Here is a 25,495-nt window from a genome sequence, read left to right as displayed (position 1 = left end):
CTGTTTTGACCTGCAGTGTGTTGAACACAGTGTGGACGAGGCGGAGTGGTCTGGTAGACCGGCTCCTTAACACATGGAGCAGAAGACAAGGCCTGGAAGTCCGTGGGAACAGTAAACCATCGTCGTAGCGATAGAAGAGTGATAAGGAGGTGTGTAGCAGTGTGGGACGTGCACACCGAGGGGCTTGGAATCGAGAAGTTAAAACACAAGTTAAACATTTTACATTTGAGGGATGCTGGCAAGAGAGGGAAAGGATATCATTATAAAGCATGATCTTAATTTAACCAGAACAGCTTCATTGTGTCTAAAGACGTTATTTGTTTGCGTGTTGTCATTTGGAGACCCAGGACACTCTTGAAAACAAGACTCCGTCCTGGTCTCTGGAGTTCTGACCGGGTTAGACCTAAATAAACTTGACTTATTTAGGATAGTCCTGCAATTGGGACGTTTGACCCATTAACGAGTGATTATCATGTTGGCATGTTACATGGAAACCGGGGCACCTGCAGGAAACTCATGCATACTCAAACCCCTGCACAGACAGATTCAATAATCTCTTGATGGCCTGCCTATCTCCTGGCCACCACAAAACCCAAGCCTATAACACCTGGTATTCTCTAGGCAGTCTCCCATCCGTGTATGGTACTGCTAAACTCAACCATGATTCAAAGATCTTATAAGAATACGTGGTTTAATGTTGATTAAGTAAATGCATAAGAGATGTGGATGATGATGACGACAATGATCATGATGACGACGACACTGAATTGGGAAGGGAAAGTATATAATTTCGTAGTCACGGTGGCTGTCCCGCAAACTCAGTGCACCAAGTTCCAATCCCCCTCAATTCAGAGTTATTGAATCGACCTCCAAAAAGCGAAAAGTTGTCACAAGCGGGGATAAATTGGAGACGTGGCAATTGCATTGAAGAGCAGCAGAAGCACTCCAGAAAACTGAAGTTTTTTTTACTAGGTAAGTCCCACTAAGCTATATAGCTCTTCTTGAGAAATGACCTGGCCACAAATGAAAGCTCAACCAAGCATGAATGTTGAACTTATTTCTCACCGGACGGAGACAACCGTGCTAATCGGTGCGATGGTGAGCAAACCTACAACATTTACAATTGAGTATGACGTTTCGCTGGTGATTACAACCAGCTTCATCAGGCGATTTGCCAGAAGTGGCTGAAATAATAGCTAATTAGCACATTTTGTTAACGCGACAAACCTTTACCAATTGGCTGTGTCGGGTGGTGGTGGGTTAACGACACATTGATATGTACCCGATCTAACCCTAAATAAAACATTTATTTTGAATAATATTGATCTCGACAGCCTACGCGTTAAATCTGGATTGCAAATCACCGCGGCAGCGCCCCCGTGACTGTCGCGCTATAACATGGGCGACAACCGAAATAAATAAATACAAATATAACAAACGGCCACATCCACGCAGATCCTCTCATTTCCCTCGTCATCCCTCCCTTCAATTCCCCTTTTCGAGGTCAAACTCCGCATTAAAGATCGTCGGCAGGCATTCCCCCCCCACCGCCTCCACCCTCCCGTCGGCGTCTTGAGCCGCCTCGCCAAATTGTTCAACCCTCGCGGAGCGCGAAGGAGCCATTCCCTTGATTAGTGGCGGCGGCGGCAGTGTGGAGAGCCAAACGGCCGGGCAAGGGGACCTGGGTGGCACACAACTCTCTCTCTTTTCTCTCTCTCTCTCTCTTCCCGGGACCTGGCCCACCTACCGGACACAAAATGGAGAGAGCATGTCTCTCCCCTCATTGTGGCCGCCCCCCAGTGGAAACAAATGTACAAGTCACCCGTAGCCAAACGCTGCGGTGACCTCCAGTGGAGGTTGGCACACTGCACGTTGCCATCGGCCGTGTGGCTCAGCCGAATCTCGCCGGGGGTAACAGACTTGGTGCATCTCCTGCGGTGCCAGGGAGGATCTGCCCCACCGGTACTTACACTGCCAGCGGCTCAAACCAAGGTTCTGCCTTTTGGGGGACATATTCAGGAAACTGGGGGTGCCCTTCTACAACAGCAGCTTCGTATATGGGGTGGTGCCTTACCTGGCTAACAAGCGCCATGACCTCGCCAAATTCGCCTGTGCTCAGGCGAAGTTGGCGGTGTAAAGAACGAGGAAAAAGATGCTGGAAGGTGACACTGGCGGCTGCTCTGTGCTGCTTCCAGTGTTCAAGGGCCTGTTCAAGGCGCGGCTCCGGCTGGAGCACGCATACCACACATATGTCGGTGATGTGCACGTCTTCGAACGCTGGTGGGCCGGACAAGCCCTCTGTACCAGCGTGGACGGCACCCTCATGTTCACCTTCTGAAGCACTTGCTCGTCGCCGTGGCGCGCGCGATGACCACCACCACGTGATTTTTATTTTGTGTTGTGCGCAGTGCATTTTTCAGTTCAGTTCTGTTCCATTTATTTGGTATAGCCCTGTGAGCCATTCGGCTCTTGAATCGGGTGCAACCGCAACAAACAAAAAACAAAAACATGAACAAGAAAACATCTTAAAGTGACTACGTGTGACTGTGCAAACAGAAAATCCAGGAAAAAAACATCAAAATATTCCTGAAAAAGCACCGTACACAAACGCTGTGTGCAAAAATCCCAGTGGGATGCAAGTCAAACAACAACAAGAAAACTTAGATTAAGGCCATCAGTCTAACTCCGTACTACAACAAACAAAAACATGGCCAAACCAAAAAACGTTTTCGAAATCACCAAAAAATAAAGCCATAATTGCAACGTAACAGTGATCATAGGGACTGTGACCAAAATTTACAATAAACTACGTAAATAACATGTAACACCAAACCCTAGAGCCATAGCTGGCTGCATGAGTCACTCGACAACAACAGGAGCATCAGTCGGAGTATCGCATTTTTCAATGCACCTTTAAGATCACCACAGTGCGCGGATTTATAATGTTTGTTATTTGTTTGCTGGTGACTGTATTTCGTATCGGAATCACCTCCAGTGCTGTTGCTGCTGGCGGCAATAAAAGTTGTTTAAGAGTAAAAAATCTCTCTTCTCTCTCTCTCCTCTCTCGCGTGCGCGCCTGGTAATTGGTGGTCGCAGCGAGGTTGTGTTGTGGTTGGCCTGTGGTGTTGGCATGGAGCGGTGGAAGGGGCGGGGGCAAGGTGACTCGCAGGGGTTCACGCTGTGTTGCAGAGTTTCGAACAGACACTGCTGAGGTCCTGAGGTCAAATGCAGGATCCAGCAGCCAATTATTATTATCACCACTACTACTACTACCGTGTTCTGACCAAATCAAGATTCGGCCTGTTACCGAAACTTGCAGGAATGACTTGGGGCACCTCACTTGATGCACTGCCCTATCACTGGGGCGCCGTGGTGGCGAGATGTTAACTACCTCGCCCGGTATACAGGAGGTTGTAGGTTCAATGCCGACCCTGATGCCTGCTGTATATTTAGAGTTTGCATGGTCTCTCTCTCTCCCCGTAGTCATGTGGATTTTTCTCCGGGTCCTCCGGTTGTTCCCACGACATTTATTATCAACATGCATTTCGAGTATTTGGCTGCTATACATTTCCACATGATAAGCCACTTCGTTGCTTATTAATTATCACTTGTTTTCAGGTCGTTTCTGAAAAAGAGCTAAAGAGCTTAATGGGCCTTACCTGGCAAATGAAATAGATAGTTACTCAGTGGCAAAGTACTGCTCGCTTGAACCTGGTCCTGGAGCACGTACACCAAACAGCGAGATGCACAGCTGAATTAAAACTCGAGGAGCTTCATCAGCGGCACATTCAAAATGACACCAATCATCCGGACTCCCTGTTCTCGCGAACATTCTGTCACCAAATATCCAGGGAGACATCGCGCACACCGCAGAATAATTTACATATTTTCTTGCCAACGACAACCTACTCATCCGACAAGAGCCCAGGCAATGTTAAAGCCAATTTAAGCTCTACTCTAGTCTGTGCCATTACATCCAAAATAAATGCATTAAAAAAATGTGTTTTCCAATGTCGCACAATTCTTAACTCCCCCGGTCGTCTCGTCCACCGGGCGGTTTAAATCTGGTTCATAACGGCGCGATGATTGGCAAGCCGTGTGTGGTGTGGGTAAAAGTGCGGGTTGCTCCACATCTTCAAAGACGTCTGGCCAGCAGGAGGAAAGAGTAGACCAAGGTACCCACGTAGAGGGACTACCTCTAGAGCTCCCTCTGGCGGAGACCCTTCTTGCCAGTAGAGGCGTGAGCAGGTTTTACAGTGTTGCGTGTGTACGAATAGTATTCGTTACAAATACATCTGGCCACTTGCAAGGAAAATTATATATTTAAAGAAGACTCCAGCGACGTGTGGTAATGTGCTATTGTGTGTGATATGGGTGGGCGAAGCAAAAAAATATATGCAGGCGTTAATAGAACTTGAATGCAAGTGCAAAATCTGCCAAATGAGAAATATAATTGGAGGGAAAAATACAATGTTTTCCGTAATAATATGCAGAGATCTCAGTCACAAATCTTACGGGAACATTGTGATTATGAGAATATAAGTATTGCAATTACGTGCAATGTATGCGTTTATTGAGAATGACCTTTTGGCATAGGAATGTTCCGTTTCCACTGGTAGCATAGCAGAATCATTGGAAGTAAGCCACAATAATTATTTTGTGATAATCTATTTATTTTCTTACTGCTGCGCTGACCTACGCAGTTGTGTTGTGCAGCTCTCACATTCATTTATCGGTTATACAAGAACAAGTTCCCAGGATATGGAGCGAAACGTCGCACATCCTTCCCACCAACAACGCGTGGTGTAACCTGAACCACACATCGGAAATGATGAATTCGTCATCACTCTCATACGAAATGGGCTTTTGCAGTAATTGAATAAAATGCAGGTATTTCCATTGCAAGTTCGCTCACAGCAGCAGGCAGTGAGTCATTCGTGACGGTGTCACGAATTTTTATTTGTATTTATTTATCTAGCCTGGAGTCACTGCATAGTGGACTCTTATCCACACTTGGTGGGGTTTCGGTTTTGGTTCATGTTTCCCGGTATGGCAAATCCAACCGTTGTTGAGAGCCAGGTTTCATCGTCAAGTAGCTGGTTTTGGAGCCCAGCCTCTCGGCAGTGCTGGACGCAGCGTCTCTGACGGGGCAATTACGAGCCTTCGAAAGCCACTTGGCCAGCTGTTCTTCTTCCTCTTCTTTCTCTTCTTCTTCTTATTCAACCTCACCCCCCGTCACCGCTCCCACGAACTGCCCTATTAATTCGAGCGCAGTGGATTGTATTTGTCTCCGACAATCTACAAAAAAAGTTTGGGTGGTGGCGCACAAAAAAAGCATTTTTCAGGACTCACCGTTCACCGTGGTGGGCAACTCCCCCCCCATCGCCCCCAATCCCTCCCACACCCCCCACCTCAATCCCACCCGCAGAACATAAAACCGCGGGCGTTTTTTTTTAATCTACTCTCCAACAGCCCCCGTTGCCCTTTAAATCGCCGTTTCCAACTGTTGTGTTCGTTTCTTTTTGTGTGTGTGTGTGTACGTTTCTTCTCCCTTTTACAGAGGAGAGAATGTGTGGAGTACGGGGTGAGGTGGAGGGGGGGGGGGGTAGGGGAGAAATGGAGGGGGGGGGGGTGCCCAGGACATTTGTTGCAACGGTTCGGTTGTGAGAGCTACTGAGAGCAGAGCGGCGTGTTTGACATTCGCATTGACGACTTCTCGTGCCTCGCATCTCCCGTGGGGAACGCACGAGGAGGGGGGGGGGGGTGGTGGGAGTTCGGGAAGGGCGGGGGGGGGGGGGTCGGGGGGGGGCTCCCTCCACGGGAACGGGCGGGGGGGGGGGTCGGGGGGGGGCTCCCTCCACGCGTGCTTCGAGCGGTGCCCCCGCGTGTCGATTTCGGCCGGCGGACGGACAGCCCGGCGGACAGCCCGGCGGATGAAGGCGGTCGCTAAGTGCGGCGGGGGGGGGGGGGGGGAAAGGATCATTCGTGCAAATTGAATTCTGTCACGGATAGATATTCTTCACCCTCCTTTTATTTTATTTTCATTTGATTCATTTTTGTTTCTTTTGCCCTTTTAGTTTATTTTCCCCCTTTTCTTTTTCCACTTTTCCTTTTTCTGAATTTCCTTACTCATTTTCTTATCTTTTTAAAATCGTATTTTCTTTACGTTTATCCCCTTTTAATTTTTCCCCCTTTTCTTCATTTTTTCTTTCAGTTTTGCTTCCGTTTTTTCTTTCCTTTTGATTTTTTTTTCCAAATTTCTCCTTGTTTTTTCTTCCCCCCCCCCCCTTTTCTTCTTCCTGTTTCTCATCTATTTCTTTGTTTCTTTCCTTTTGCCTCTTTTTAGTTTTTCCCTTGTTTATTCATCGTTTGCCCCCTTTTTTCCCCCCTCTTCTTTTTTTTAAATCTTTTTCACAAACAAGAAATGCTGCGGTCGCTGCAGTCGCCGGAACCCATCGCTCACTGCCACCCGCGAAGGCGGCGGTTCGATCCCCGTGAAGGCGCATTTCAGAAGGCAGATCGTAACTTGTGTATCCGAACGGAGGACGCGTTGACATGAAACGACCACGGCGATCGAGAGGTTCTACAGCAGCCTGTGCCGATTCCGTAGGATCACTCCGCGATCCGCTTTCTTCCCACGCGCAAGGGTGCTCGGCACGGAATTGGCCAGACGTCAAAAGCGGGGACACCCTCCAGGGGTGGGGGGGGGGTGAAAACCCAAGTCACCCGTAACTCAATTATCTCAGCCAATTATGTGAATAGCGAGGAAGCCACGTGCACCGCAGGACCGACCTTCACCAATCTCTCTTTTATTGCGATTCCAAGCGGCCGCGCTTCGTGCGGCCAAAACGATCGCGGGGGGCGGGGGGGGGGGCGGGGGGGGGCGGGGGGGGGGGCGGGGGGGGGCGGGGGGGGGCGGGGGGGGGGGCGGGATTCCGCACTCGAAGCGCGCGCGGCACGGTAGCGGCGGAGCGCCGATGTGGATGTCATCCGGAAAAACAACAACAACAACGATGGTCGCGACTCGGCGCGTGTAAGGAAAGCGAATCGTAAACGACGATCGCGACTGTAACGCCGCGATGGGAAACAACTCAGAGGCTCGCGGGGAGGAAGCACAGCCAAAGCGGAAAAGGCAGCCAAATTCTAACCCTCCCCCGCCCCCCAGCCAACCCCAAGCCCACCCCCCCCCCACACACACTCACTCCCCCCCAGCTCTGTGGTCCTCTCTATATTAAGGCGTTCTCGGCCTATCGATTCACGTGTATACTCCGAATGTATAACGACATACAATTCCAACTCCCAACGCTCGCGCAGCCTGTTGAGTCTCGTAGCGAGGGAACGACTCGGAGCCGCGAGGAACCGCGGGCAAGCGAAGAAGACGCCGACCACTGCCCAAGGCTCTGCGGTCCTCGTGCGTGCCGAGTTATCGGCCAATTGATGAGTGAGGACATGCGGGAGGTGACTGGGGCACCTGGATAAAACCCCACGCACGTGAGGGAGTAACACTCTATCCCACATATGGAACAGGTGGAGTCCACATTTTACATCGGCACCTTCTCCTGGCGAGACGGGGCATGGCGCCTCCTCAACGCCCACGGGAAGGGAGTTTCACAACAGCGGTGTGATCCACCAACCCCCGCCTCCAGTGCTGGATTACAAGATGTGCGCTGGCTGTTAACGCGATTACTGCGGCGAGTTATTTCCTTGACTGCCGCGTTATAGGCTCTCACGAAATAAACCGGTCGTCAAACAGTGATTGCGTGAAGGAAATCCGCTGTGCATACCTACAATGTCAAAAAAAAATGAAGAGACTGCAAGAATAACGTTGGACTGCTTTCCACTTGAGAGTGGCAGTGCGTTTTTTGTGTCGCCAGACACCAAATAGGCTGCCATTAAAGGAACTTGCCTTCGCTGTGCCGGAAGACTGACCACGTGAAACGTTTCACCGGTGACCGAAGCACGCGAGTTCGACTCGTGAGTGGCGAGTAATACACGAAGCGTTCCTCGACAGCCCCGTTTGCAACCAACCCCCACCACCGATGACCACGCGGACAACTTAGATTTTTGTTTGTCCGTGTCAGGCGGAGGAGGGTGCACAAACACCGTTTGTTGTCCTTCCCCCGCACACCTCCGATTAGCACGGTTGGCGATGTACGGTGCGACGGAAGTTCAACGTACGTACGTGCGCACCATTTGCCTCGACCCCCTGGAAACTTGACGTACGAATCGCGGTGTTTGTTGGCGGATAAACCGACGCGTTAAGACGGACAGGGTTATAACGCGTGCGGAAAGTGCGGCGTGTGTGTGTGTGTGTTGCAGGCACAGTGCGAACGACACGGAGCTCGATGAATAACAAACCAACATTGCGCACCCCAGACACACAAACACCCCACTTGCTCCTCTCGGAAATGCATTTCGCGAAGCGTTATTGCGATTTGCTGGAAACCCCTTGTTAAATAAACCATGGCAATGGCATTGCAGCTCAGAAGCCCCCCCCCCCCCCCCCCTCCACGGGGGCGTCCTCTGTCCGCAGAGAATTGTTTCGTCCCATTCGGAGAGACCGACCGCTGCCTCACGACGATTGCTCGTCGTTACCTTCGGCCGGATTCTGCAATTGTTGCACGCTTGACGCCCGAGCTTCAGGGGCCACTCTTATTATTATTATTATTATACCTCTCTCCTTTTTCCACTGCGCACCCAGAGCCGCGTCGGAGCTGCGCCCCATGCCAACTCGGCGGCGGCGGCGGCGGCTCAGGAGGCACCAGGTTGTTTATTTTCCACTGTGAAAGCCGAGCCGAGCCGTGCCGCCGACTTCACGCGAAATGGACGACGGGTTGAGACGCGAGCAGACGACACACAAAGGTCCGCCCTGTCGTCCCGACGAACGAGTCATTCATAAGCCCTGCTCCTGGCCCAGATGTCTTTGGAGGCCAGCGTATCACGGGTTCGTTCTGGCTCGGCACGGTACTAAAGCCACCGCGCTGGCACAGCTGGAATGCGCCAGCGGAGGAGACGTATCTGCAATCCAACACAATCCGCCTTTTAGCCTTCCTCTTGGTCACCGACCTCTTGGGGCCCACTCCGATGACCGTCTCGGTTGCCTGCCCTCCTCCATCGCTGCCCGCTATCTATCGACTTCAGTGTCGCACTCCACGAGAGGTGAATTACTTTGCCTCACCGATAATAGAGGTCGTATTTTTGTCGGTTGCGTATCGTGACATTTTCAGCGGCTTCCTACATTGGTTTGAGTCTCTAGGCCATGCTTTGGGGCGGCCAAATTCAAGTATCACAATTTAAAACATTCTCTGGTTGTTAGCATAAACTCTGCTATATTTGTGCCAAAATGTCGCTCTCTCGCCCTTCCAGATCACAGTTCTAGTTTCCACCGGTTACTGGCTTAGTCACAATCGTCTGCATGCGTCCGATAAGGGCGGACTGAGAGCAAGTGTCGTTCTCCTGATGGAACATGTATTTTTTTAACCATTGCCATGTTTATCGTTCAAGTAAAAATACGAAAGCCAGATATAAACACGCACAAAAAACAAAGCTTACCATACAACATGCCACGAAATAATGTACACATCAATAATAGAATTATTATGAAAGTTCAAATAGAGATTATACCAATTATTCACAGAAATTCAGGATAATATTGCATTCAACAAACATCTTCCCCTCTTTTTATGTAATCATCTGCGACTTCCATTCAGTCCAAAATTTCAAAGTGTAAAAAAAAAGTACGTCAGACTCAAATGGAACAGTGACGAAGAAATAATTACTTAAAATACTGACTGAATTGAGTTTTTAACAATGAGGTTTATCACCTCTTTGGAATATCCAGATGGATATTGAATGACATTTTATGAGAACTTACCTGGCCACGTAATGAACGTTTCCATTACGTGGCCAAAATTCCTGACCAAGGTTCACGTTCTCATTCCCAGATTGCTATTCCCAACCATTCATTCACATCATCTCTCGTTGCAAAACGTTAATTCCCTTTCCCAGTCATTAATTCATCCAGTCAATACCGTCATTCTCCAAAAAACTCATTTGCTGATCCACAACTTTCATTCCTATCCATTCACAACCAATCTGTCATTCCCAACTTTTCATCGCATTCATCCCGGACGTCTCACTTTCATATCCATTCATTGATCTCCCCAATCTCTCAATATCCCGGTGTCGCCCATTCCTTAATTCCCAACCCGTGGGACTCCAAGGCGGCCCTCTCAAGCTGAACGCTGCTGGCCCAGAGGACTTTCAATGGCTCAAGACAAATGTGGCTCTGTGCTTTAGTATGTTGGACCATATATTATTTGTTTCGTCCAAAGGTATTTCCTATATATTTCCCAATCTCCCATCGCAAACCCCTATTCAATCTTCTCCATGTCGTCTTAACACGTCGGCTTTCGCGACCAATATTTTCCATAAGATATTTTTTTGGGTGAGATTGCGTAAATATAAATGTGTGAACTAATTGGCTGTGCTGGGTCGTGGCGGTTTTAATGACAAATCTCATATTTACGCGATCTAACGCAAAAAAAAAACATTTATGGTCATGTAATCTTTCCAAACCATTCATTAAAATCAATGTGTTCCAAATACCTCGATCCAAATATCCACTAACCTTCATTCCCTACCATTTTCTTCCAACGAGTGTGAATTTAGTCACGTTATTTTCTTATTTGAGTCATAGTCTGAGGTTCTCTAATAACGTTACTAAATTATCTTAATCTGCATCTTCATTTAGACGCGTTAATGTCGCCTGGACACAGTCAGTCATGCCTACGTATGTTGTGGGCAATGGTAGTCATAGCCATGCTTGAATACTTTATGCCGGTCATAGTCAAGTCACGTAGAATGGGAATAAAATAATAAATAATGAAACTATAAAATTTCTCACGACATTTCGGCCACAACACAAGTGGCCTTCTTCAGGTGCAGACAGGTCAAGCTCTGTCTTCCGGACAGACCTGTCTCTTCACCTGAAGAAGGCCACTTGTGTTGTGGCCGAAACGTCGTGAGAAATTTTATAGTTTTATTTTTTATTATTTTATTCCCATTCTACGTGACTTTACCGAAAGAACCAAGAAGATGAATCCTTGCAGTCAAGAAAGCTTTAAATCGATATCTATATATATTTTTTTTACAATGATGAATATTTTCACCCATGATCACGTAAAAAAGAAATATCACTGCTTCCAACCTCTCTATTCCTCATCCACTGACCTCTTCTGCTTGGCGATTCCCCATCCACTTATCGTGATCATTGACTAAAATAAAAAAATATATATGTAATAATAAAAACACACCCAATACATTTTCATCGCCAATTCCGTTCACATAACAGCACTGCTGTTAACCCCTCCCGGCAATCACGACCTTCGACCTCTCCCGCATGCTCCCGACCCTGACCCACAACACCGGTCCCTCCCATCCGCCGCCTCTCGAGGGCCCGCCAGCACCCCCCCCCCCCACCCGCTCATCAGAACTTCGTATCCACGTCCTCATAGATCTTCTCTCCGGCCGGAGCGGACGGCGCTTTGCTGTTCACAATGCGCTCGTACTCAGCCTTCCCTCCCTTATAGCGGCCGTCGCGGCGGTGGCTGACCAGGGGCCGCAGGCCAAGGTAGCTGTAGACGAGCGGCACCAGGAAGACGAGGTAGGCGATGTGGAGGCCTGAGTCGCGCAGCAGCATCTCGTTGCAGTGCGGAGGGGCCTTGGCACACACACCCGGAAACTCGTTTCCTGTCAGATAATTCACGTCTTTCTGCGTGTCCAGGTACCTGCAATTTGCTCCGTTGATTATTAATTTGTCTTGCGCAAGCCTCTTCAGGTACATTGTGTTGCAGTCGCACGTTAAATTCATCTCGATGGTTAGCTCCTTGAGACCGCCTAACAGTCTGTCGAGAGAGCCCACGGGGACGTTGGTTAGGCTGCTGTTGCGCAGAGTCAGGTGCGTGACAGTTTCGGGCAGCTCTGAGAGGTATGAGAACTCTGTGCAGGTGGCAGTGTTGCCTTTTGGTCCAAGTGTGCAGCCAGTTGGTAGGGCACCGACTGCCGTCGCGCAGCAAACGAGCAGTGCCAGGGCGAGCGACGGCTTCACCGACGCCATCGCGGCAAGACAAAGCGGTCGTCTGAAGGGTACAAGAGAAGAGAAAGGTCACAGTTATGGGCTACGGATGGCCTGAAATGAAACTAAAACAAGGACACGCCCGGGTCTCGAGCCTCGCCAGGAGTTGCGCTTTCCTTTCGTTGCGTCGCCGGCAACTGAAAGATCAAACGAACGTTGTCATGGAGCGGTGTTTCTTCACTCACTTTTTAGAACGGGGTGGGGGGTACTTTCGCCGATAGGACATCAGTGTGAGGGCAGCCACACATTTGAAACCATTGGGGTTTGACAGCAGCACGATGATTGGGGGTGTTGTTGTCACGTGTTGTGTATTGTCCATCTTGGCCTTTAGTGCGTCAGGAGCCGCACTAAAGGCCAAGATGGGCCACCAGTGGCAAGTGGGCCTCTTGCAGTGAAGAACACCATCACAGAGTATATGGCTAAAAACGTTGTTTTATAACAGAGATAAGAGTGAAAATAAATGCACATTGAGTTCACGCAGATACATTCGACAAGGTTCTCGGGCGCATTTTATCTCGTAAACAAAGCAGATTAATGGCGGCTGCCTGGCGATGCTGGTTGCAACTAGTGCACTTGCGGGGCATCCGTAACCAACTGTGATGGCTCTCCAACAACACCGGCTGGCCCTGCAGCTGATGCCGTAATAAGTTGGCCACGTTTGTACATCGCGTGACGGCTTCGTTCATTGGCTGCGTCGGGTGGCGGAGGGGTTCACGACACGCGTATTACATACGTGGCGATGTGACCCAAAAAAAACAATATCACGAATCATAAATACAGCCCATCGCGTAAAGTGATATACATTAACAAAACAATCTGGGGGAAAGACAACAAAACGTTGTGATGAACGGTGGGATGGTGGCAGAGTGTGGATATAAACAGTGAAGTCTAGGAACGACAGAGGAGAAGGAGCAATCACCCATTGACTGGTCGTGTCAAAAGGGGGTCTTCATATATATCATTAAATATACATAAAGAAAACTATGTAAAACTAAACTTTGTTTGTATTTTCGATTTAAAGCTTTCGTGACTGCAAGGATTAATCTTCTTTGGTTCTTTCGGTAAAGTCACGTAGAATGAGAATAAAATAATAAATTGATAAAATAAAATAACACAATAAAATTCTCACGACGTTTCGGCCACAACACAAGCGGCCTTCATCAGGTGAAGGGACGAGACTGTCTGGAGGACTCCAAATGCACGTTGATTCGCTCCAGCGCTGTCCTCCAGACAGTATCGTCCCTTTACCTGATGAAGGCCGCTTGTGTTGTGGCCGAAACGTCGTGAGATTTTTATTGTGTTATTTATTTTATCAATTTATTATTTTATTCTCATTGTACGTGACTTTACCGAAAGAACCAAAGAAGATTTGTTTGTATTTACCATGTAAAGCCCACTGAGCTACACAGCTCTTTTCAGAAGCGACATGGCTATCACGAATTATAGCTCAACGAAGTGGCTTGTCACGTGGATATTTATAGCAGCTAAATACTCCAAATGCACGTTGATTCTAAATGTGGAGGCAAAAACCGGAGGACCCGCAGAAAAATCCACACAACCATGCAACATCCAAATATACAGCAGCAGCAGGCGTCAGGGTCGCGATCGAACCCACGACCTCCTGTATACCAGGCGAGGTAGTTGACATCTCCTAGCCACCGTGGCACATATACAGGGTGCATAAAAAAATCTGTGAACGCCTCTTGAGAATTTGCAACAACACCGCAAGAAATGTGCCCCTCCGGGCTCTGGAGACCACCTGGAGAAGATTCCAGGCCACGTGTTGACAACGATGGCGCACAAGTGGGAGACTCTTTGACTTTTTGAAGCTATTAACATTACATTTGTGATCGTGTCGCAGTGTATTATCCGTTCTTTTTCGATTAAAAACGAAAGCCCTATACAAGTGTTAACATTTGTTTTGAAGTACCCTGTACAGATGGTGTGTATATATGTGATAGCTTCGCTGAATGAAGACGGAACGCTCGCAGGTGGGTTGGGGTGGGGGGGGCCTGGATACGTTTCTGGATTCGGCGCGGCAACAGCTGAACAACCCCGGGGCCCGGTGGCACGGCGAGCGGGATCTTTTTTTTTTAATCGGGGCAGCTTTACTTACTTCGCGCGCGGCGTACAAGTGGACAGGGTGGTCCGGATGTCTTGTGACCCCCCCCCCCACCACCGTTTAATTCTCTGAAACGTGTGTTTTTTGTCTTGTTGCAAACCGATGGGTGTGCAAACGTAAATGCACGTGTGTTGAACTTCGTTCGCACAGTACGTGGCCAACCGTGCGAATGAGAGGCGCGTAATTAGCAAAGGAAACAAATGTTAGCGGTCCTGATGTCTTGTGACACCCATTGATCTCTCTAAAACTTAAGATTTTTTTTATACCAGCGGGACGTGAAAACAGAAATGAATAAGCTAAGGGGGGGGGGGGGGGTGGGGTGGAAACATGGTAGGGGGCAATTAATTGGGGGAAGGGAGGGGTCACAAGACATCTGGACCACCCTGTACACGTGTACAGCTACTCTCGTCAGTCCACTGGGAGATGAGGGGCGCCACGAGCCATGCGGGAGTTGCTTGAGAAGGTGTAAAGTATAAATAGGAAAGGTCCACAACCATCATCATAAAGGATCTATCCACTGCTGGATGAAGACCTCCACAAGCCGTCACCATGCCACGTTGTCACGTGATGCAACAATCCATCTCGCCCCCTGCTATTTTTTTTATTTACTATTAAAATGTTTTTTTTATTTTACCAGGCAAGACCCACTAAGCTACGTAGCTCGTTTTCAGAAGCGACTTGGCCACAAACGAAGTGGCTTATTATCACGTGGACATTTACAGCAGCCAAATACTCTAAAACGCACGTTGAGTCTAATGCGGAGGGAAAATCTGCAGAAAAAACCACGAGACCACGGGGAGAGAGAGAGACGCAAACTCCAAATATACAGCAGCAGGCGTCAGGGTCTGGAACGAACCTACGACCTCCTGTATACCGGGCGAGGTAGTTAACATATCCTAGCCACCATGATGATGACGAGAGAGACACGCAAACTCCAAATATACAGCAGCAGGCGTCAGGGTCTGGATCGAACCCACAACCTCCTGTATACCGGGCGAGGTAATTAACATCTCCTAGCCACCATGATGATGATGAGAGAGACACGCAAACTCCAAATATACAGCAGCAGGCGTCAGGGTCTGGAACGAACCTACGACCTCCTGTATACCGGGCGAGGTAGTTAACATCTCCTAGCCACCATGATGATGATGAGAGAGACACGCAAACTCAAAATATACAGCAGCAGGCGTCAGGGTCTGGATCGAATCCACTAATTCCTCTATACCGGGCGAGGTAGTTAACATCTCCTAGCCACCATGATGATGATGAGAGAGACACGCAAACTCCAAATATACAGCAGCAGGCGTCAGGGTCTGGATCGAATCCACTAATTCCTCTATACCGGGCGAGGTAGTTAACATCTCCTAGCCACCATGATGATGATGAGAGAGACACGCAAACTCCAAATATACAGCAGCAGGCGTCAGGGTCTGGAACGAACCCACGACCTCCTGTATACCTGGCGAGGTAGTTAACATATCCTAGCCACTATGATGATGATGAGAGAGACACGCAAACTCCAAATATACAGCAGCAGGCGTCAGGGTCTAGATCGAATCCACGAATTCCTGTATAACGGGCGAGGTAGTTAACATCTCCTAGCCACTATGATGATGATGAGAGAGACACGCAAACTCGAAATATTCAGCAGCAGGCGTCAGGGTCTGGATCGAATCCACGAATTCCTGTATATCGGGCGAGGTAGTTAACATCTCCTAGCCACCATGATGATGATGATGAGAGAGACACGAAAACTACAAATATACAGCAGCAGGCGTCAGAGTCTGGATCGAACGCACGACCTCCTGTATACAGGGCGAGGTAGTTAACATCTCCTAGCCACCGCGGCGCTCTGCACACCATCACGTCCCCGTTGTGCTCTTCGACGAGGGAATATTTCCCCACTTTAACTGCCATTCCGTCATTAGCCTCTACCAGCAGCCATCATCCCTTCCGACAATGCGTCCTGTCCAAGGCCACTTGACTGTTCTTAACATCAATACGATGTTACTAGGGGCCAGTAGCTACGGAAAATGCCATCATTGGTGACGATCACCCATTGTGCATTCAGCCTTTGGAGGTGGGGGGATTGGTGGATCATGCAGAGACTCCCAGCTGCTGAGCCGCGAGGCTCCCAGCAGACAGCAGCACAGCAAGTAGGCCATCGACCTGTGTGTGGGTATTCTTGGGCATTGCTCTCTCGTACGTGTGCGGTTCTCTCCATCCAGCAAGGATTAACTTCCTCAATTAGTGTCGGCTCAAACAAAGCAACCTGGTGAAACTTTCTAAGCAGGACCCTCCTGAGAGCGAATAATGAGAATTGGTCACGTTTTCTCGGGGTAACAAAGGACAATGTAGTTCCTAAGATGCAGTTCATTCTTTTTTTTTCCCCCGAGTCGTTTGGGCAGAGTATATTCCACAAAGACGCAACGTGCATTTGGCGTCTCAATTTGTCCCACCCATAATCACCTTCTCGGGCCCGATCTCATCCCCAATGCTTTGCTCGTCACGTTCTCTGCAAAACCTCCCAAGTTGCTTAACCTAACACCACCGCTCTGAAGTCTCGTAGCTTCCTCCGCGCCGCGCGTAAACTTCGCGACGCCATCGGCCAAAACGATGCCCGGCGTTCATTGAAGTGACATTTCCCGCTTAGTTCGCACCGATTCACATCGCAAACTAATGTAGACATTTCACTTCGGTAATTGTCATAGAGCCGACTACAGACGCAAACCGGTGCAATAACTGGGGGGGCAGGGGTGGGGGCAAGCTCATGGGCGGACGTGAATACCGATGCAACGTAAATCCTCGTCGTGGATTTCTGAAACAAATTTTGACGTCCGCGCGATAGAAGGAGCGCCGTTTTAAAAAAATGTTTTATATATATCGAGAGCGTCGGCGCCTTTGGAACGCACGTCTCGTTTAACGGTCGCGTCCCTCATCCGGATCGCAAGCAAATGAAAGAATCGTGGAGTTGCAAGACGTCGCAATAGCTCAAACGACGCGGTTATTTACGCGGCGGCTCTCAAAATATTCACAACGGCCGCGTCCGCGCGCTAACTCAATCGGAGCCCTTGGAGGGAAAAAAGAGAGAGCCGAGAGCCCGTCCTCTTAAAAAATGATAAAATTGCTGTTTGTGGTGCGGAGCCGTTGTTCAGGGTTGTCCGGTTGTGACATTTAATTTAGACGCTGACGAAAGACGGAGAGAGAACGGGGGGGGGGATGGGGGGGGTGCATAAAAAAGAGAAAAGAAGAAGACACGCTAAATAATTCTAACCGCGAGCCTTAGCGCGGTGCAGGTTCACCGATAATGCAGCACAACGAAAGTGTCAAGCGCGATAAGGCGGCGAGTCGGTATTAGTTTGCACGCTACGTGGATTTCAATGCGGATATCTAATGAGATTTCTGGGAGCTTTCCCGGTGTCTGTGTGTCCCCCCCCCCCCTCCCCCGTTGCAGCACATGCTGAGAACACCTTCACCAGCATTGCCATTGATAATGAACGCCGCCTCGTAATTGACACATAAATATTAAACTAAGAGTTGCGGGCGTAAGGACCCCCTTCTTTTTTTCTCACATCGCAAAGGATGAGAAATTGCGCACACGTAATGGGCTAACGCGTTCGGCAAACACCAATTCGATTGTTACTTTGATGTTCGCTTTTTTTTCACTTTCATAAATATCTCTCTCTTTCTTTTCGCGGGGAAGTCAGCAAGTGCTCGTTTTAAGTAGACGCGTTCCTACCAGTGGAATGTGGAATTTCCACCACTGGCCCAAGCCCACAAGCGATGATGAGTGCCGCCCCCAATGCTCATTTGGGCAGGGAGACAAGTAGTTTTGGTTAAACGTAACCGACAATAAAATAATCATTAAAAAAACTAACTGACAAATGTTGGTCCAGTACCTGGCGTCGATCAGTGGAAAAGTGGTCACATACTACTCCCCAAAAGGTTATTTGGCCGTACCACGTTTCGTTCGGCAAAGGTGTCAGACGTTTCGCTCCACGTGCTGGGACCTACTTCAGGAACTGAATTGAGCAGCTCACTTTGTCAACTCGGTTATGCATAGCACTGAAACGTCGGACATTACGCTGTCGGACACGAGGCACCACCCGGAATCCCATCGGATAGCCTGTAGAGCACGGCCCAGAATAACCTATGCATTAGTATTCATAATGCCAGCTAAAAATAAATACATATGGATTTTCAAAACGTCACGGTGTAAAACATAGTAAAGTAAATATATCTCGTGCTTTTCTGCATTCTATCTCTGGCTCTGAAGACGAGTCGAGCCGGCACTCCAACATTTAACCGAATGGAGGAGCACCCCTTTTGTCTGTGCCCCTATCATCCACATGTCTTGTTACACGCAGCTGAAATGTATCAGTGGAAACTCCTGTAATCTTAGATATTTTAACTACTTCGCCTGGTATACAGGAGTTCGTGGGTTCGATCCCGACCATGCCGCCTGCTGTATATTTGGAGTTTGCACGTTTCTCTCTCTCTCCCCGTGGTTGTGTGGATTTTTCTCCGGGTCCTCCGGTTTTTTCCCTCCATATTTAGAAACATGCGTTTGGAGTATTTGGCTGCTACTATAACTTTCGTTGAGCTATCGTTTGTGGCCAGATCGCTTCTGAAAAAGAGATACATCGCTCAGTGGGTCTTTCCTGGTAAAAAAAAATTAAAAATGTTTTTATAGTTTAATTTAAGACACGTCCCTATTATCCGCAGCTATTTAACGCACAAGCAGAGTCACATCTATTATCCGCATTTATCCATGTGCAGTTTCGTGTGGAAGAGAGTTTTTTTTTTACAGATAGTCACGGATAATAGGATCCGTGAATGGCACCTCCAACATCATTGCGGATACTGGGAGTATGTTTTGTTCTGTTAAGGGGGAGGGCAGTGTACGTTGCAGTGGCGTTATATTTTCAAATGGCATAAGAAAGCAGAAAGCCAACAACTAGCCTTCCGTGTTCATAAAAAATATATCTACATGGATTTTGTTAACTTACAACTATTTATCCTTTCAGTACACATGTTTGTTCAACCTATATTCACTGATAAATGTGCACTATATTTATAGATTGAATCACACACAAACACAACTTTGCCAATTATGTTGTAAATATGTCGCATTTGTGTGCAGTACACGTCATGGATGTGTACACATTTTAACATAAAATAACATGTTTAATCAACACAAATTCTAGTTATATCTTACAAGACACACTCTTTGCTTTTGCTACAGCTTCAAAGTACTTTGAATACATTTCTTTTTTTTTACGAACTCTTATTACGTGTTAAAGCAGCTACTCAACACACTGTAAATTAAGAATAAAAAACACACTACACAAGCAAAATCGATCCACACACAACAACAACAAAAACATTCTTACCTGAAACCTTAACAAAATTCCTCCTTTAAAAAAACTAGGGAACTCATTTAAAAGCCTCCTCGCTACAAAATCCGGCCCCACCGATCCATTCAGGGCGATCAAACGAACAAAAAAAACGAAACTCAAAACGTCGACGTTCGTTTGGCGAGCATAGAGCAACAAAGAAACGTCCCCGCACTCCCGTCCCCTCCTGTCGCTCACTCGCACCCTCGTCCTCAGCAATGTTTGGCGGTTGTGCGACTTTTTACCCACAGCTGATAGCAGTCGCCATCCACCCACCCCCCTGCACAACCCCGCCACCCATTATGGTCCCTTTTTCTTATCTGGGCTCGGCGTATGTTCAGGGGGGCCGTGCTTACCCAATGCTCGCCAGAGTCCGCTGCGGCTGCTGGTGTTTGACGATATTGGTGGCGGTGTTAAAGGAAGGGAGGAGAATAAGTGGTGTGGTGGTGGTGGGGGTATAGGGTGGTGGGTGGAGGCGGGTAGCCCCGTTCTGCCACCGTGTTCCCCCACTGTAATGGAAGGGGTGTGTGTGGTTTTGGGTGGCTGTGTTGGCACCCAAATTGTGGTTTCGGTGACCGTGGCGGCAATGAGCCGGGGCTGTTGCGTTGGGAACCTCTGAGCAAACAAATTTTCTGGTCAAATTAAGCTTGCGGGAATTTTGTTGCGATGGTAATTTATTTGCCAGGGTTCGTTTCTTTAAAAATTGTTTAAAGTACTCTACTGTATAGATTGTTCAACTCTAAAAGAATGCAGACGGACATGTGTGGTGAAAGTTTAACACATAGGCTTTCGCAAACAATGTTATCCACAATAAAAAAAAATTGTGGGGCGAGGGAGCTTAGATTGTGGAAATATAAATGCGTCGTTAAACCCGCCACCACCCGACACAGCCAATTAGTAAGGTTTGTGACGTAAACAAAAGGTGCCCATTAGTTACTAGTTCGGCACACCGGTGTGTTGAAATGTTGTGGGTTTACTCTCCTACACACCGGTGTGCTGAAGGAGTAACTCATTGATACGTTTTGTTTACGTGAAAAAACTTACTAATTGGCTGTGTCGGGTGGTGGCGTTTCACGACACATTTATATTTACACGATTTAACCCACAAATATACATTAATTTGTGACAAAAGTTGGTGATTTTAGTTTGCAGTTATGGTCTGGTAAAATGAGGGATCTTGATTTGAAGCTTTCGTGACTGCAGGAATACATACTCTTTGATATTTTGGTAAAGTCATCACGTAGGTAGAAAACATACTAGATCACGACATTTTGATCGCAACACAAGCAATCGTCAACTGCTGAAGTAGTTTTTTTCTTGCTGTGGTTGTCCCATCTGATGACGATTGCTTGTGATTTGTGATCTATTATTTTGTGACTTTACCGAAATAACCAAAGAGTATAAAATGAGGGATGTTTAACCTGGGCGAGACTAGCAAGTTGTGACGGTAATTTTGCCAGGATTAATTCCTTAAAAAGTTATAGATTTGTTCAACTCTTAAGAAATGCAGACTTAAATTCGCGACTTCAATTGGTGTTTTTAAAAAAATATATACACTAATTTTGTACATATTATACACAGTTAAATCGCAACTGGTTGCAACTGGTTGCAACTGGTTGCCTGACATTGACTCCCAAGGTCTCGGCAGCTCACTCACAGCCAATGTGTTCCCTTACATTTTTTTCACTGTTAAATTGCACACTGTTAGTCCATACAATTTCGTTGCATCAGCTAATTTACAACATCCAAACAAATGCCAAAATGACTGGCCTTTTGTTAAGATAATTAATGAGTATGGCACCAAAAAATATTATTTCCTCTTTTTTTCTTTCAGTGCCATCGTTGATGCCATGAACATGTTTTGTCAGATATAATTTAATTTTGCCAACCGCATCAGATAGATTCAACTGCAAACCTTTTTTTATTAAGGGGATTAATGTCGGGGTCGTTCCCTTTTGTGAAACATGAGGCTCAACCGACTGCGATGTAGAAGGAACATTTGTTCGGCCTTGTAACAAATTAAAGTGGCCATCGTGACTAATGCTAAAACACCTCACCAATGCTTCTCTCTTCTTTGTAAAATCGACATTCGACCTTCAAGAAGCCCTTCTGCAGCCTCCTACAATCAGACTTGGTATTACGTACGCACCTACAGTTCCACGGCTTATACCAACTCTGTTATGCACAGTGGTTATCTGCCTGAGCACTTTCCAGGCTCAAACCGGCTTAGCTTATGGGATCCAGAGAGATTGGGTAAATTCCGGGTAGTTTTATCAGAGGAAATGGGGTTATACTGGTGATAAAATCTGAGAAAGAAAAAAAAAACTCCGGCGAAAGAAATCAGTAAAAAATTTTTTAAAAGTAACACGTGAAGAGACTAGCAACGGCAGCAGTGCACATGCACAAACCATGGCATACACCACCGGTATCATTAACATCCGCTCATGATCAGAAATCTGTTTTACATAGCATATCCTCCGAATTATGAGACGCTCCGGAAAGTAAAATGCAGTACAAATTTTGGGGTCATTTTGAAAACAAGCGTATTGTAAACGGTAACTGGTTAGTATGGAGATTCCTTAAAGAGGAGATGATTGTGAACGCGTCGTTTTAAAATGGGGAGAAACGCCCACTGCAAGATTGTTGCGAACAAATAGATTAAAGCACGTCACGTTGAAGACAATGTATTATTGCCGGAGAGCCATCTTTTAGGAAGATGATTACGGAGCGAGCTCTTTCAAAAAGCGGAGACATGTCTTGTAGCAGAAGATGATCCGGAGAGCTGCTGATTTTCTTCTGCCCTCTGGGTGGTCATCGATCACTGTGGAGAATATGGGAACACGTCTTCCGCAAGGCAATGCAATCTGTGGAATATAAGACGTACACCCACCACCCCCAATTTTATCTTTAAAATACAGGTAAAAGAAGAGTGCGTCTTACGATCGGAAGACTTATCGTTGGCAGAGGCAGAGAGAGGTCAAAATGATACAGTGGCTTACAGTTTGGAGTCTGCAGTTTACAGCGTGATGCATTAAACGCACCGGCAAGTTTGAAAGAAGCTGTCGTGCAATCAGTTTGAATTGACGTCGATCATCTCAGCACATGTGGAGTTGCGCGGCATACAAATGACTGACTTGGCTCGTAAAAAAGCACAGGGCCGGCTTAAATTGAAAATATTTCTCTCACTTTGCGACTTGCAGAATCGCATCACAGGGGAGCTCAACAGATAACATCAATGACACATTGGCGTTTAATTCACAGAAAGTTGTTTGGCGAGATTCGTTTCGTGTTTTTAAGCCGAGACAAAAGCTCTGGCACAGCAGGTGATGGCACACTAAAAAAAAAAATCAAGAAAACTGCCCTCGAGATCATCACACATTTCAGCCACTCTTCCAGTAACCTCACGAGCCCTTTCCCTCGCTCCAGTCACCTTAACTCTCATCCACAACCACCCACGTCAAGTCACAATCACACACACACAGCCTCTCAATAGCCATCACAGCCTGGCGTGCATGGGTGAGCACCGAGCGATGAAGTGAAAGGACGCAATAGCTCTCAGAAGCGTCTCCTCTACGCTCAAGGGAGCGTGGCACAGCACTCTTCTGCTTTGGCAGCCCCGAAGGTCAAGCCAGCAAATGGCCATTCCACATTCCTGGATTGGGGCTCGGTATCGCCGTAAAACGACTTTGTTGCAAATTGGTGGTCGCCGGCAAAAAAATATTGCGCGGGCAGAGAGCAGTAACGGTGGGTGTGGATTAAACCTGCCAAGTGTTGGATAAGCCCAAAATAACGATGGTCATTCCACATTCTTGGGTTGGAGCCCAGTATCGCTGTACGACAATCACTTGACTCGTTGCAAATTGGTGGTCGCCGGCAAAAAATAGAGCTTGGCAGAGAGAGGTAGCGGTGGGTGTGGGTTAAACCGGCAGCGTCCGTATCTGCTAAATCCCAAGAGGCGGCTGGTGTATTTTTGGCGGCTGTTTAGATTGCGATAAGACGACAGGACCAACTTTCTGAGACAGCTCGTGGGCCCCCCAGATGAATACATCCGCAGGAGCATTAAACTACAGCATCTAGCCAACACCATTTAGAGTTTGGAGGTGATCAAATGTTGGTGTCCATCGGGGCAAAAACATGGCAAAAAAATACATTTCAAATGATGCCATTTGTGATATGGGGTGGCCAAGTGGAAATACAGAATTGGATTCGTGAACCTATCTGTGTGGAGCTTTGAGTGTTGCGTCCTCGTATGCCACGGGTTTTCTCCCAAGTCCTTTAGTTTCTTCCTACATGCCAAACACTAAGTAATGGAATTTGTCCAAACATCCCAATGCATTACTCTCCTGAAAAGGATCTTGAAACTAAGTGAGAAATTCCTCGATAAATGAAGTGCATTATGATGATTATTATGTAAGATTATCTATAAAATGTAGATTGTGTTTATAAACCGTATAAATGTGGCTGCATTTTAAGATGCTTTACAACTGTGGGGGAAACACTCCCGCCGTATATGTTTGGTCGAATTATCTGTTTGCATATTTAATTTTAAACCAATAATTTCTGGAACACTTCAAACATATTTGAAAGGTTAAAGGTGCAGCCCTGCAATTGCTTGCTTGCTCACGCCACGGCTGGAGGGATGAAGGAGGTCTAGAAGGCACCTCTAAGAGGCCATTGTGTATGCATGTCGTACTTTTTGCACGTCATACGTAGCCAACCGTGCTAATGAGAGATGCGGGGGAAATAGAACAAACTAAACACAACAAGCAGTTAGAAAGAAATTAGTTTTCAATCTAGATTTAAAACTGCGTAGCTTCCTATGTCAGAAGAGCATTCCAGATGGCCGCAGAAGCGCATCTGAAAGCGCGCGATGCGGTGGACGTCTTTGTTTGATGATTAGCCAAAAGCCGTTGAGAATGATCACTTATTTTACGCCAGGCACTAATTGATATGACAGCCAACGTGCAGATCAGCGACATCACATCGGCGAGTTAGGATAAACGCAGATCCCAAACAAACTCAACACATTTGTAAAAATAAATAAACTCTGAATTAAAAGTATATAATAGACCTTTCACGCAAATGGCCCATCTTCTGAGCACGTTCAAGGATCGATGCCCGAAACGTCGCCTAACTTTTAAGTTCACAGCGTCCTTGACGATTGTTTTGAGTTGTTTTTTTTTTGGTGCTTGAAGAGCACTGCCAACACAGTAAAAATCCCCAAAATGTTTTCATCACTTTGAAGTTAAGGAACATTGGTTAGCCTGGGCCAGAACACATCGCCAGAAGAGATGATGGCTGATGAACGACAATGATAATAGTATCACAAAACAAAAAACCCCCCGTATAGCCTGAAAAGACTGTTGAGGCAAGTGCTGTTAGCGAGCACCTATGAAAGCTGGCACAGCACACGAGGGGGTGGGTGGCCAACACCACGTCGGGCTGCCTTTGTCTTCCCAGTGGCGATGTTTACACATCACACCAGGTACTTATTTGAGGCTGAGTCGACCTAGGGGAGACCCAGGACCGGTTCAGATAATCGTCACTGGTGTTGGCCCGGAGCGGGAATCAAACTCGGGTCGCCGGGTTCGTAGCGCAGGGCGCTAACCGCCACACTGTATAACAGCCAAAGCAGGGACACGTGCCTGAGATGATGACCACTGAGTAGAGGTCGGAGCAGAGAGGTCAGCTGATGTGCAGGAGCGTTGCACCGCAGGACCGCGAGGGATGCTGACAATACGGGGAGACCTCTGTTCAACAGTGGATAGATCACGGCTGATGATCATTCATACGTTTTAATTGGAGCGCATGGTAACTTGTGCAGTATTAATACAGGATCAA

The 25,495-nt window shown here is 47.5% G+C and overlaps 1 protein-coding gene across 2 annotated transcripts; it reads right to left on the bottom strand.

Annotated features, from left to right (window-relative positions):
- Positions 1 to 6,915: 6,915 nt before the first annotated feature.
- On the bottom strand, positions 6,916 to 24,592 carry LOC116951289 (uncharacterized). Of its 2 annotated transcripts, none has more exons than XM_032969809.2 (2): positions 20,011 to 24,592; positions 6,916 to 12,140 (listed from the first exon to the last, which is right to left on the bottom strand). In XM_032969809.2, the coding sequence occupies exon 2, from the start codon at positions 12,116 to 12,118 to the stop codon at positions 11,489 to 11,491; it is 630 nt and encodes a 209-aa protein (XP_032825700.2). In that variant the 5' UTR covers positions 12,119 to 12,140; positions 20,011 to 24,592; the 3' UTR covers positions 6,916 to 11,488. The 2 variants fall into 2 exon arrangements, with proteins under 2 accessions (XP_032825700.2, XP_032825699.2); XM_032969808.2 differs by lacking the exon at positions 20,011 to 24,592 and adding an exon at positions 19,652 to 19,969.
- Between the last annotated feature and the right edge of the window lie 903 nt (positions 24,593 to 25,495).

This window comes from Petromyzon marinus, chromosome 42 (genome assembly GCF_048934315.1).
Source record: "Petromyzon marinus isolate PM22_M1 ecotype Great Lakes invasive population chromosome 42, UKy_Petmar_22M1.pri1.0, whole genome shotgun sequence".
Lineage (NCBI taxonomy): Eukaryota > Metazoa > Chordata > Hyperoartia > Petromyzontiformes > Petromyzontidae > Petromyzon > Petromyzon marinus.
Note: the sequence above shows the minus strand (reverse complement) of the source record. Positions and strands in the feature narration are given on the sequence as shown.